Here is a 13,616-nt window from a genome sequence, read left to right as displayed (position 1 = left end):
TGGCATCCGCAACCTCCTGGATGCAAATGTGGGCGGAGGCTTGTGAGATCCCGCACAGGTCACTTGTGGAGCCCTGGAAGGAGCCATTGGTATAGAAATTGAGCGCCGTGGTCACTTTCATGGTCACTGGCAGTGAATGCACTCCAACTCCCCGTGGCGCCAAATCCAGGCGGCATATGTGACCGACCAGCTCCCTAGAGATGTGCAACAACGCAAGTTCTTGATCATCTGCAGGAATGACAAGTGCCATCTATAGACCTTGGGTCTAGCAAGGCGCCTATGAGCGACGGCTTACTGTGGGTCTTTAGCAGTGTGTGCAGGAGGCCCAACCACCCCCTCATCTTGAGGGTGATTCCCCTCCCTTTGCCCAGGCAGGCGCCTCCATCACTCTCTTCTCCTTCATCTCCACTCTGTGGAAGCCATGAGGCATACATCTAGGTCACCAGGCTCCGTGATCCTGATGTACTCCTCCTGCGGGATCAAAGAGAGAGACGCATGGGTTAGCATAGGTCTCCTAGGGACCTCTCATGGTTAGATGTCCAACTCCAGCTGCGTCTCAAGGCCCCTTCACGCATCACGGAGAGTGCTGGCCACCACTTGGATGGCCAGAGTTTAGTACGCTGCATGGCTGTCCGAATCCCCACCCACCTCCACCCCACTCCGTCTGACTGATTGGCAGCAGCTTTGCCCACTGGACTGCATGCTATGCTCTCAGCTCAGGCGCTGGCATTCTCCTAACCCGCACTGCAAGGCTGCACTGTTAGCTTGAACCATTGGGTAGACAGGTCCAAACCTGAATAAGGACATTGCCAGGGGCTGTGAGTACCTCCACCAATGGCAGCTCCATGGCCGGCTTTCGCAAGGAGTTTGTACAACTTGCCCAGTCGCCCAATTGTTCTGCAGCCCACTAAAATGCACATTGATCTGCAGTCTGCGCCAAAGGGGAGAAAAGTTCTGGGGCATTTGGTGGCACTTTCATGCTTTTGCGTTGCTTGAGTGGGCAGAAGAGCTTTAGAGGCTCCAAGCATGTCAATGGAGCTGCGCCTGAACGGTTTCAGTTGTGGAAGAATGCTTACTTTAGACAAGCTTTTCCTAATGCATGGCTGCTTTCCTCCACCGACCCCACCAACATCTCTCCCAGCATGTGCTTGTGCACTTCCATCAGTCTGTGTTGCCTTGTTCCCCCTGGGCCCTTGTCCTGGCACCACACTGTCAGCCAGCCAGGAAAAAGGGGCTTGCCTGTACCCCTGCCTGAATGCACGGCATCTCTCCCTTGAAGTCCTACGGGTGACCTGCGTGAGTGCTGCGCAAGGTTGTGTGCACTCACCTCTGAGTTCCCCTCAAAGTTCAGCTCGCCAGATGCACGTCTTTTAAAGGCAGTTGTGAATCACACCATTCTGAAGTCATGCTGACATGGGAGGTTAATTCAACGTCAGGGACAATGATGAGATGCAAAAGGCATTAAAATTAAGTTCCCGCCGGCGGCCCACCATCGATGGGTGGAGCAGACAATTGCAAACTGGTTTCACGATGACGTGAAACAGACTTTTGTTCTGCCCGCCATACTGTCCGCTCACACCGCCAAGCACACCCGCCACCAACTGGAATGGATGGTTCCACCCATGGTCTAAACATGGGCAATAGAGATGGATTTGACCAAACTAAAACCAAATAGCAATACTTTATTCATAATAAGTGTGGCAAAAATGTTTACCTGTTCTTCACCTAAACGGACTTGCTGTGCACCTGAATATCGTTCATAATTAAAAGTCATCTTGCTGCATAGCTGAAAATGCTTCAGTTGCTTCTTAACTTGCTCAAATCTTTCAATATTCAGGGATCCAAGAAGGCTGAAGATGGTCTCCAGCATAAATCTCCCTCCTAAATGCTTTGACTGCAAAATCTTTTCTTCAGAGCTCATTCGAAATTGTGTGATGCTTTTCACTGCATGCATAATATCCCATGATTGTGGGAAACTCATGATGCCATCATATTGGTGCCATTCTTAAAATTAAAAAAAATTGATTATCTCGAGAAACAAGATGATAAAATAAACAACGTATGTAATGATACTTTGATTATTTTAGACATTCTTAAAGGATTTCCACTGGTTTGTAAAACATGTTAGGAAATTTTGCATTCAATTAATTAATAATTTTCACAAGCAAAATGATCCTCATGTTTCATGAATCTGAATGTGGAGTTACATTCATTGCAGGCAATGAATTAATCAAAGCCAGTCAATGCCTTTCTGGCTAACAATATATCTTAATCAAAAAATTGTGCAGCTAAATTGTTGTTTGAAACACCAGATGCCAACTATGAAAGTACTTTGATAAGTAAAGGCACCACAGTAACTTGAATTTATCCTTGTCAGGTAACCTAGACAAGCCAACATAGTTAATGATAGCCACATACTTTACTGAGAACAAAACCTACAAAACTCAGAGACCACTTAATACATTTTGTTGCTTTGGGAAACAGACATATCAACAACACCATAGCCCAGAAGATGGTGTACAAAATGGGCCCTGTTGAGGAGCTACAATGATTAATAAATGAAAACAAATCAAACTCATCCAAGACTATGGAGCAAGTGTACAGATTAATATCCCTCAGTAACACAAATTTACTTTCGGTGTTTATGATAACATTTAATAAAATGCCTTCATGTGTTTCGTCCTTGAAGGACAAAAGACAGGGAAATTGTTCAATCAATAATAGGAACTTGGAGAGGAAGAAATTGCAATGGGAAGGAGTAGGCTGGAAAGTGACCCTGTTGCTATATTATTCATTGCTGAACTTAAAGACCCAACTACCGGTGATGAATAAACCTCACTTGTTTTAGGCACTAGTCATGTCTCTAATTGACTATTATGTCCTGGATCAGTTCATCCGAGTTCTACCCCTGAATGTCAGGAAATGGATCAGACAAGCAATGCTGGCCAATGCCCAGGAGTTGGTGGCCACAGTAAAGCAACATCTGGCAGTGTGGAACTGGCTTATGATTGAGGAGATGTCCCCTTCCAGGGCCCCATGGTTTCTCCTGGCCCAAAGGCACACAGGGATCCCAGGAAAATTGTATAAGGGTAAGGTGGTGCCGAAATGCAGAAGAGGTAGTTGTGAAGGGTTATTGTAATCTCTAACACCAATGTCAAAAATATGAAATACTTTAAGGTGTGATTATTGTGATGGGTCAGGGCATATGGCAATACAATGTCCGAACATGGGAGAATATAGGGACTGTGAGCTGACAAGCCAGAACCCAGCCTGTTGAGAGGATTATGTGATAGTTCGAACCAAGAGCCATGAGCAGGCTACCCATTGGTTGTACCTTTCAAACCCATAATGTTAAACAGCAAAGAGGTTACTGCGCTTGCTGATTGCAGTCCTGCCATGGCTGACAATTTGTTCTGACTTTCCCAGTTACTTCATGGGTCCAAAGTAGGAATATTTTGCATGAGGAGGTACAATATTCCCCCAATACTATAGTAACATTAAGAGTAGGATGAGAAAAGTCAGGCAATTACTGCAGGTTCAGTTCCAGGCTTTCCTGAAGTAGTGATCCTGGACAGGGATCTTCTGGAATATGAAGCCCTCTTTAAAAATCAAGTTGAGAATAGGCCTGTGATGGACATGGACACAAGTGAAGAGTTTGTTCTCAAAGTTCCCTTTTATGGATCCAAACCTGTTTCACAGGATTAGATGGAAACAAAAAAAATAAAGGGGAGCAAAGGCAGGATAAGACATAAAGAGCTAGAGAATAATAAGTCCCTTTGGTTTGTTGCTTCCACTAGTAGAACACCTCTGTCATTCGCAGAGGGAGAAGGTTCCTGAGAGTGGTTTTCCCATGAGATTGAGAGATTTCAAACAAGAACAGGCTAATGACATAGCGTGAAAGCAGGACGAGCAAGGTACAGATAGCCCTAGTGGAGGTGGGGTGGGGGGAAGGGTTTGAAAAAGGCTAAAAGGTAGAGATAAAACAATGGATGGAAATACATTTAAAAATAATGGAAATAGATGGGAAAAGAAAAATCTATATAAATTATTGGGAAAAAAGGGAGATTGGAAAGGGGGTGGGGATGGAGGAGAGAGTTCATGATCTAAAAACTCAATATTCAGTCCGGAAGGCTGTAAAGTGCCTAGTCGGAAGATGAGGTGCTGTTCCTCCAGTTTGCGTTGAGCTTCACTGGGGCAATGCAGCAAGCCAAGGACAGACATGCGGGCATGAGAGCAGGGTGGAGTGCTGAAATGGCAAGCGACAGGGAGGTCTGCGGACAGAGGGAAGGTGTTCTGCAAAGCGGTCACCCAGTCTGCGTTTGGTCTCTCCAATGTAGAGGAAACCGCATTGGGAGCACTCCTGGTGAGTTCAGAACAGGTCATAAAGACTAGGGACAGAATTTTGAGGTTATTGGATGGGTATAGCAGGCAGGCCCAGGAGCGGCCGGGGAATGGTCTGCCGCTTGCAAACAGCCCCCGAACGCAAATTCACGCTGGCTGGCTGGTGAAAGGCGTGCTGAGATGCTCACGGCTGCCGGGGTGGGGGCGGGAGGGGGGGTGAGTGGTAAAGTCTGCACATGCACAGAGGAGCATGGGCTGACAACTCCCCGAGGGCACAGAGCTGCCTCAGGGAGCTGAAGAATTGGACATACACAAATAAAGGTTTTAGAAATGATATAAATATGTCCCCACATGTGACTCAGTCACATGAAGAGGGACATGTTAAAAATTATCTCAAAAAATTTTCATTGGCTTTTTCTTTACTGTTGGAACCCTCATCCTGCCCATGGATGAGGTTTTGTAAAAAATGCAAAGGCCGCCTGGCCAATTTGTCCACCCACCAACCAAATGGTTGAAGGGGCAGTGAAAGATAGAAATAAATTAATTAATTAAGGGCTTTAATAGGCCTCTTAATTGTTGGCAGGCACGCTGCCAACTCTTGCACATGCTCGCTGACCGAAATATCGCGCAGGTGCACAATGACATCAGGACATTTGGCCCGATGTCATCGCGCGCTATTTCATGACTGATTGGGTCAGGCGCACGCCCGCCCGGGGGACATCAAATTTAGCCCTAGATATAATAAACCAAACCTGGAGGAGGCAACAAGGCCACATCAGCAGAGGAAGTAGCATTCTCTATAAGGAAAACACGAAGGATGGGCAGATAGTAGGATGCAACACAGAGAAAATGTCAGGAGTTGGCGGGTAGAAATTTGTACACTGGAAGACTTGTAAGGTCAGGAACTGAAGACCTGGGTGTACAGAGAAAAAGCAGGGGCCAGAAGGCTGGAAATAAAGAAAGATCAGGAATTGGAAGCTTGGGAGCGGCAAGAAAGATCAGGAGCCTTGGTTGCAGGGCACTAGCGAAAGGTTAGGAGCTGAAGGTTTGAGACCAGTCTGTGGACCTTGGAGAAAAGACACAAAAAATTAACTGCTAAAACTGCTGGAGGGAATCATTGACAAGGGAGAAAACATGAGTTTGCACAAACTTATTATAACCATAAATAAAAGCCTGGTGTAACCAACTCTAGGTTGTAGAATGCAGAACACAGATACAGTATCATTTGAAAGTTGCTCATGGGGACAGAATGAAGATAAGAGTATGACAGGGAACAAACCTTTTGACTTTACCCCAATCCATTATCAATTTTTATAAAGCTAGAATCCAGCAACTGCCATTTCTAGAAATGTGCTTAAACTTGTCAGCAGGAATTTAAAGTATTTTCTGTCCTGAGTACAGGATTATTTAACAGATATTTTTGCAGTTTTTGGAGCAGTGTGCTATTTTATGTTGAATTTTCCTCATGGACTTGTTGCCTTTTAATGATATACGCAACTCTTTTCGCATTGTTTTGATGTTCTTGCTTGTTTGTCAGATACACAGAAATAGCATCACACATCCCTTATAGATTCTTACCATTTTCAATTAGAGTATAAGGTATTGTTAAAAAACGCACAACAACCTCTTCAATCCATTCATTCTTTTTCTCTACAGCATAGCAATAGCTAAAGGTCTTTCCTTTAATGTCAGGATGCTGAATCAAATTGCTTTGTATAAGACATCCATTTTTATTGAGCTTCCTAAATAACAAGGAGAGAATTAAGGGCAAAACGATAAACATCTTGTATATTTGCCTTGGTAACACACTGTCGCTTTCCAATTACCTTGAGCTTTGTGTTCATACTATAAAAAATAAAACGTTGCAATTTGAACCACATTGACATTACCAGAGGTATTCCTAAGCAAAATCTGCCTGGGACTCAAAACTTTAATGAATGTTTTATTCCAGAATCCTAGAATTAGAGCAAGAAGCCAGAGTGGCGGCTCCAAGAAATGCTACATGTATATCTGATCAAACAAAATTCCTTTATACCTATACTAAGCAGAATCATATCACTGACTAAATTGGCATGACATTGATAGCCTTATCTTTTGACACGATTAAACTTAGCAATATTGTTACTTATGTACCAATGAATAGTTACTGCTGACTGTGAATCACCACTTCTTTGGACAATTAATGCTTGTTAACTGAAACAGCAAATAAGACAATTGCAGAGGGGGTAATGAGTTAGGCCAAAATAAATAAACATGAGCCGATGAAAATCCTATCCACACTAAACAGTCAGGTAAGAAATGCTTTACTGAAAATTTTGGTAATATACTAAGCCTAACCAATTCAATTCTAAGAATCCAACAAACAAAAGAACATATTTTATTGCAGTACACATTTACATTTCATCTTACCGTAAATTAATGACTTCAAGTAAAATGGCTGCATTTTCAAAAAGTAAAAATAATTTGTCTTGTCTTCGATTAAAATTAACTTCATTTGGAATTATAGCATTGATATGAATAGTGAACGTGTGTGATACAGGTAAATTGAAGCAAGCTGCTGGTTGGCTGTAATAAAAACAGAAAAGTAAAATCAATCAGTTAACAACTGAAAATAAACTGTACAGCTTTATTTATTAGACAGTCATATCAAGTGGGATCAAGACTTTTCCCACTATAATTTGAGTTTATAACCTTAGCTAATGTGACAATGCAGTGTCAAGGATGCTGTTTTGTGCTGAAGACTCCCATCCACCTTTTAAAACGGTTGTTAAACATTATGTGATGCTAACAGGGAAGCCGACAGCTATCCCAGTCCTGGTCACCATTCTTACCATCACCAAAAACAGATTAACTGGAGACTAATTTCACTGGTGTTGGTCTTTCAATGAGTAAAAGCTGCTACCATGTTTGCCTTCATAAGATTAGGCAGTGCACTTAAAAGCCATTCATTGTGTGTGAAAAACCAACAGACTTTTCAGGGAGATGAGCAAAGGTACCATTTAAATGCAGATCTTTATTTTTTCCATTTAGAAATTGACATTGTTTACAGTTCCTAAACTTTGACATCTAATAACCTGATTAAGTTTATTTAGAAAACCCTAACCCTAACCCATGGGATGGGAAGAAGGTTGCAACCAACAGTGAGGGCCAGGGAGCAAGTGAGCAGGAAAAAACAGCTGGGCCTAAGATTACACGGGAAGTGAGTTGTGCAGACTGGGAAATAATAGATGGGAGAACTATATAGATAACAGCAAATATGCACACATGGCCAGACACGTGGAATGATTGTGATTTATATGTACACGTAGGAATTAATTATTCTGGAAAAATGCCATTAGAGAAAAGAAATATATTTTCAGACTCCATTTTCCTGGAGTAGTGTTATCCTACTAACATAAGATTTTTGGGACTAGGTTTCCTCACATCTTAGCTTTAGCAAGTTGGTGGGGTTGCTGTTGGGAGAGGGGGTTGGAACTGGGGCGGGGGTAGGATTGGTGAACAAAGGAATTGAAACAGTTGTGCTCCTTTTAAATTGCTTATTAAATCCAAAACTAGATTTTCCATGTTTTGCCAAAATCAAAACACGATACTTTCTGCTCTCTACAATTTATTTCGAACAACAAAATGTTTCTCATCGATAATAAAAATCTTGCAATAATGCTATTTGTTCCTCTTTAGAAAGCATTGTTAGGAAAACACTGGACTCACTTCTGATCATTAGATGGTTTTTTGCTTTTGTCTGTTGGATTTGCTTCTGGAACGTTCTTGTTGTCATCATTTGTTTCACTTCCGCCCTATGGAAATAGTTTTACAAAAATCAGCTTTCCTGCCACATTATAGTTCAGAGATAAATTGCAACATTAACAAGTAATGAAATCAAGACAAAGTAATTCATTCTGTTAATATTGATTATTTCATGACAGCTTGTAGCTGTATTTTTTATTATGGGAGACAAAATGGACTTATTTGAAATATCCCTGATTTTAGAATGCATTATTTCTTTGTAAGTTGATGTAACAGAGTTTACCTGTCCATAATCATCTTGACAAATACAATTGCCAGCCTTTATCCTTAGTTCGTGATCTTGTCAGTTTGTATGTACCCAGAGTACTATTCCCAGTTAGAAGGGTATATAGCAAAACTCGTAGAGAAAAAAATGTGTGGTGTAAAATGGGCTGTCAATTCACTAATGGGCATTTTTCACATTACTTTAGCACCTTTCCTGCATCACCTTTACAAATGTGTCCTTTATTTTATATTGCCTTGCCTCGTTCTTCCTACAAAATGTGCCACTTAATACTACTCTGTATCAAATTTTATCTACCATGTATGTGTTCACCCATTCCATCAAACTGCATATGTTCTCTTGAAGTCTATCACTATCCACCTCATGGTTCACAATACTGCCAAGCTGTTTCCAATGCAAACTTTGCACATCCAAGCCTAGGCCATTATATCAGGAAAGGGGTGGTCTTTATACTGACTCCTGTGATCCGCAGTGTATACCTTTCTTCAGTCAGATAATTGGTCATTAACCACTACTGTTTCCTGTCACTTGACCAACTTCGTATTCATGCTGCCACTTTCCCTTTTATTCCGACTTCAGCTTAACTGGCATGTCTATTATGTGGCATGTTGTGCTTTATCAAGTGCCTTTTGGAAGTCTATATATCGCACATCAATTGCATTACCCTCATCAACCATATCTGTTACCCAAAAAATTCAATCAAGTTATTTAAACACAATTTGCCTTAAGAAAATCTGTGCTGACTTCACAAGTAATCCACACTTGTCCAAGTGACTGCAATGGAGAAAATAATGGAACTTAAGGTAGGTACCTCTCTCTAAGACCAGAATATTAAAAGCAGTAGGTGAAGATGAAGAAATTGCAGATGGCATTAGTCATAATTTTCCAAAGCTCTCTAGATTTAGTAGTTATGCCTCTTCTAACACCTTGCCTCCATTTGCTAGTTCAGAGAGACTGCTCTCCTTGGCACCACTCTTACCTATCCAATCACAGCCAGAGTACCTCCACCAATGGCTTCCTTTCCTGTCAATGCTTTTGGAGTTTGCAAAGGACTTTTCCATGGCCCCCCGGTTTTCCTCATCTGCATGTTGCCCCCTTTATAATGTCAACCACAGAATTCAGGTTGGCTTGGACAGCTAACGTGTGGATTAGTTTAATGCCAATAGCACAGGGATCAATTCCCGTTCTGGCTGAGGCAGACGTTGGGCCCTGCCTCTGTGCCCTATCTGTATTAAAAATAACATCAGGGCACTGTGCCATGGTTTGGCAAATAATCACCAAGGACCTGCCTTGGGCAAAGAACTGAAGAAGATAAAAATACAAGTTGTTATTTATACAAAATAATCACCAAGAAACTACAGGAAAATGTGTAATACCTGGGAAATTACGTATGCGGTAAAGGATATGTTTTAAATGATTCTTCCAGGATTTTATCATGGCTAAATATTGGCGAGGTTATATATTTTCTTACATAATATTTGCATATTAGGTAATGTATTGGGTGGTTTAGATCCACATACAGGTAGGATAGTGTTACAAGCCTTGCTTTGTTGGCAATGATCACTGTGGATCATTGATTTGTTGTATTTTCTTTTTGCTTTTTTAAATCTCTCTCATTCCCTCCTGAACTCTGTTTCCTCTTGCTGTTTCAAAGGGTGGAATCTTGTGCTCTCACTGATTGCGAGCTGAATGGCAGGACGGGCATGTAATTTGGCAGGATGGTGGCGCCTCAGAACCTGCCGCCTTCCCACCTGGGCAGGAAGGCCTATGGTCAACCTATCGCCCACCGGCAATTGAGGCCCTTAGGTGGCTAATTAATGACTACTTATGAGCCTCATCCCATCGCTGCTGGTATTAACCCAGTGGCGGATGGGCCTGTTGCCCTGTGACATGCAGGACAGGTAAACCTGTGTGGGTTGCCTGTCACCTCTGGGGGTGCGGGGTGTAGGGTAGGGACAGGACATCAGGAAAGGGGGGTGGCCACTGAGATCCAACTGCTGCACTTGCTGCTGACCCCAGGGTAGACATAGGGAGGAGGTTTCCCCTGGTTGGGTGGGGGGGAAGGGGGTGGGGGGGGGGTCGAGAACCAGGGGCCAGAGTCTCCTAAAGAGGTAAGCCATTTAGGACTGGGATGAGGGAGAAATACTTCACTCAGAGGGTGGTGAATCTTTGGAATTCTCTATCCAACAGAGCTGTGGAGGCTCAGTCATTGAGTATGTTCAAGTCAGAGATCAATGGATTTCTAAATACTAAGGATATCAAGGGATAGAGGGATAGTGCGGGAAAATGGCCTTGAGGTAGTAGACCAGCCAAGATCTAGTTGAATGGAAGAGCAGGTTCAAGAGGCCCAATAACCTACTCCTGCTCTTATATTTGTTTCTTTTAGTTCCTCCATTTTCGATTTTTAGCCAAAAAAACTCACAAGTATTAGGCAGGATTTTGCCCTTGATGGGTGGGCAGGCCTGAACGGCTTAGTGGTGGGCGGGCAGCCGATCGCCACTGCTGAAGCGGGCCCCACCGCCATTTTGAGTGGGATGGCCAATTAAGGCCCACCCAGCAGCCTGCCCGACGGGAAGCGCTATGTGCTTTCTCTGCGGGGTGGGGGGAGGGATTCCCCAACTCTCAGAGTGTGCTCTTTCACGCATGAAAGAGCGCACATCTCCCTGAGATTAAGTGCTGTCTCAGGGAGAGCACTGAAAGTTTTATAAACTTCAAAAATAGAAAAATAAAAAAATTATTAAAATGACCCCCTCATGTGACAATGTCACACGAGATGGGACATGTTAATAAATATGACTAAAACTTTATTAAACCTTTTAAAAACAGACATGAAACCTCATCCCGCCAGTGGGTGAGGTTACATGTTTTTTCAGAAGCCCGCCGGGGCTCCTGGCCTGCCCCTGAAAGTTGGACGGGCAGGGCCTTTAATTGGCTTAACTACCCTGTCAATGGTCTCAATTGGCCATTGACAGGTCGGCGGGCAGACAGCTGATTTCGTTGTCCGCCCGCCTTCCTGAATATTTAAATGGGGCGGGATGACGTCGGGGATTTCTCGCCAACGGAAAACTTCTGGCCATTAAGTGGAGTATACTACATGGACTTGACCAACATAATAGTGAGGCCTCCATACTTTGTTACCTTTTTCTGCATAGCTCTGCGATTTTCTTGAACGGAATCACATCTGTCTGCGTTGTAACTGGCTGACTGATCTTTAGTAGATATCTGTTTGGTTGTGTCTTCACTCTTGCTCTGACCACTCTGTGAAGCACCAGCAGCTCTCTCTTTAGCTTCCAATTCTGACTGAGTTTTGACTTTTCCACCTTCCCGTGCTTTCTTGGAATCCACATTACTGGTCTGTGGTATGGTTGGCGCCTCCAGCTCTAACACATTATCCGATGCAGCAGATGTTGACACACCCTCCGCCTCATCAGCAACCTGAAGCATTTTACTTTTCTGTTGAGAGTCCTTCTTTTCATTCTGCCTCTTCTTTCTTTTTTTCTTATTTTTTTTAATTTAAGAAAATAATTTAATCACATGTACAACTTATTCCAAAAATCAAAAGAATTTTGAAAGGTTAAGGAGTATTTTTATAATTTATTCTCCTGTAAAGTGTCAATACCATGTTATTTGTTCATTTGAATGGTTATACTTGGTTGTGCCAAATTGACTCGTAGCTGTTATTTTCTAAAGTTTAACTGCCGCGACTTAAATTGACAATGTTCCTGTGGCTACTTTCACCTGTACTAATGCTCTTTCCTCACTTCCCAGTCAGTTAAATTGCCACATAAATGCTTTAAAAAAATGGAATTCCTGCTTACCCAGTAGTGCATTGCGCAAAGGAGATCAGTGGAACACCAAACTTGGAAAGTCCGTGGTTAGGATTTTCTGATCCTGCCAAGGGCGGGACTGGAAATTCCTACCGAAAGTCAATGGACATTTTGTTGGTTTGCCAAATTTTCTGCTCAGCCCTCTACAAGTCCCATCACGGGCAGGACTGGAAAATCCCGGCCCATGTTACTCATCAAGATATGGAGGCAGATGACAGGATAGAGATAAGAAATTATCTTTGTTGCTGTGGGACAGTTTCACTGCATGGCAGCTGTCTGAAGAGTAAGCCAATGCAGCACAGACTACATGAGCTCAGGGCCCAGTTCCATGACGACCTAGAAAGCGGTTGGGAAAATACTTGATATGAAAAAGATCAACAAGGCCTACCTGTAAATTTGCAGTGTGAGATAGGATAAAATGGGTAATAGCAATTGCCTGGATTAGAAGTTTATAATAAGGAAAAAAAAGGATTGCAATAACCTCCTTTTATAATGTCAGGACATCCCAATGTGATTTACAGCCAACAAAGTACTATCAAAGCCTGGTCACTCATGTAATATAGGAAATGTAGCAGCCAATTTGCACACAGCAAGCTCCCATGAACAGCAATGTATAATGAGCAGATAAATCTGTTAAGTGTTGTTGATTGAGGGATAAATATTAGCTAGGACACAGGGGGTAACTTCCCTCTCCTTCTTCAAAATACTGCCATGGAATCTTTTATGCCCAGCTGAGAGATAAGAGGAGGCAGCACAAAAGCAAAATGTTGCACATGGTGAAAATCTGAAAAAAAAAACAAAGTACTGGAAATGCTTAGAAGGTCTGGCAGTATCTGTGGTGAGAGGAACAACGTTTCAGGCTTTGACCTTTTACCAGGGAAGATGGGGCCTCAGTTTTGAGTCTCATCTGAAAGACAGGATCTTCGACAGTGCAGCACTCCCTCAGTACTGAACTGGAGTTTCAGTCTTGATTTGCGTGCTGAAGTCCTGGAGTGGGACTTGAGTGCAAAATCTTTGACTCAAGCAAGAAGGTCACCAAAATAAGCCACGGCTGACACCAAAAGTGCTACTTTATGCTGCTGTGGAGTCATGAATGAAACTCAAAGGGAAACTATCTTCCCTTGACCTAGATCACTCTAACAATCAAATCTGGCACATAATCGAAGGGCAATGCCAACAGGAAAAGTCTCTCAGCAGAAACAATTAACTGCATATTAAACAAGACTTGTTGAATTAATAGGCAGGGAGCTTCTTGAAGGAGTGGAACTTAATAACATCAGGCAGATGCAGATAGGTGACCAGGAGAACTGATACGTTTCATATTAATCATCATATGCTCTACGATTCCCAACGTATGTTACATTAATGTATATACATAATGATTCTGCAGAAGCAAGAATAACTCCCATTAATACAGTATT

General features: G+C 42.7%; 1 protein-coding gene across 5 annotated transcripts in view; it reads right to left on the bottom strand.

The window, feature by feature from the left end:
• LOC121293776 (E3 ubiquitin-protein ligase rnf213-alpha-like) overlaps nucleotides 1-13,616 on the bottom strand; it is a 164,765-nt gene that overhangs the window by 134,981 nt on the left and 16,168 nt on the right. For 4 of the 5 annotated variants that reach the window (XM_041217087.1, XM_041217086.1, XM_041217088.1 and 1 more), the window contains exons 8-12: nucleotides 11,507-11,866; nucleotides 8,050-8,135; nucleotides 6,751-6,906; nucleotides 5,920-6,083; nucleotides 1,715-2,004 (exon numbers count right to left, since the gene is read on the bottom strand). In XM_041217087.1, the coding sequence (XP_041073021.1) occupies nucleotides 1,715-2,004; nucleotides 5,920-6,083; nucleotides 6,751-6,906; nucleotides 8,050-8,135; nucleotides 11,507-11,866 (1,056 nt within the window). The remainder of the gene's footprint in view (nucleotides 1-1,714; nucleotides 2,005-5,919; nucleotides 6,084-6,750; nucleotides 6,907-8,049; nucleotides 8,136-11,506; nucleotides 11,867-13,616) is intronic. The other variant, XM_041217091.1, reaches the window with a different exon arrangement.

The sequence above is a fragment of the Carcharodon carcharias genome, chromosome 22 (assembly GCF_017639515.1).
Source record: "Carcharodon carcharias isolate sCarCar2 chromosome 22, sCarCar2.pri, whole genome shotgun sequence".
Classification (NCBI taxonomy): domain Eukaryota; kingdom Metazoa; phylum Chordata; class Chondrichthyes; order Lamniformes; family Lamnidae; genus Carcharodon; species Carcharodon carcharias.
Note: the sequence above shows the minus strand (reverse complement) of the source record. Positions and strands in the feature narration are given on the sequence as shown.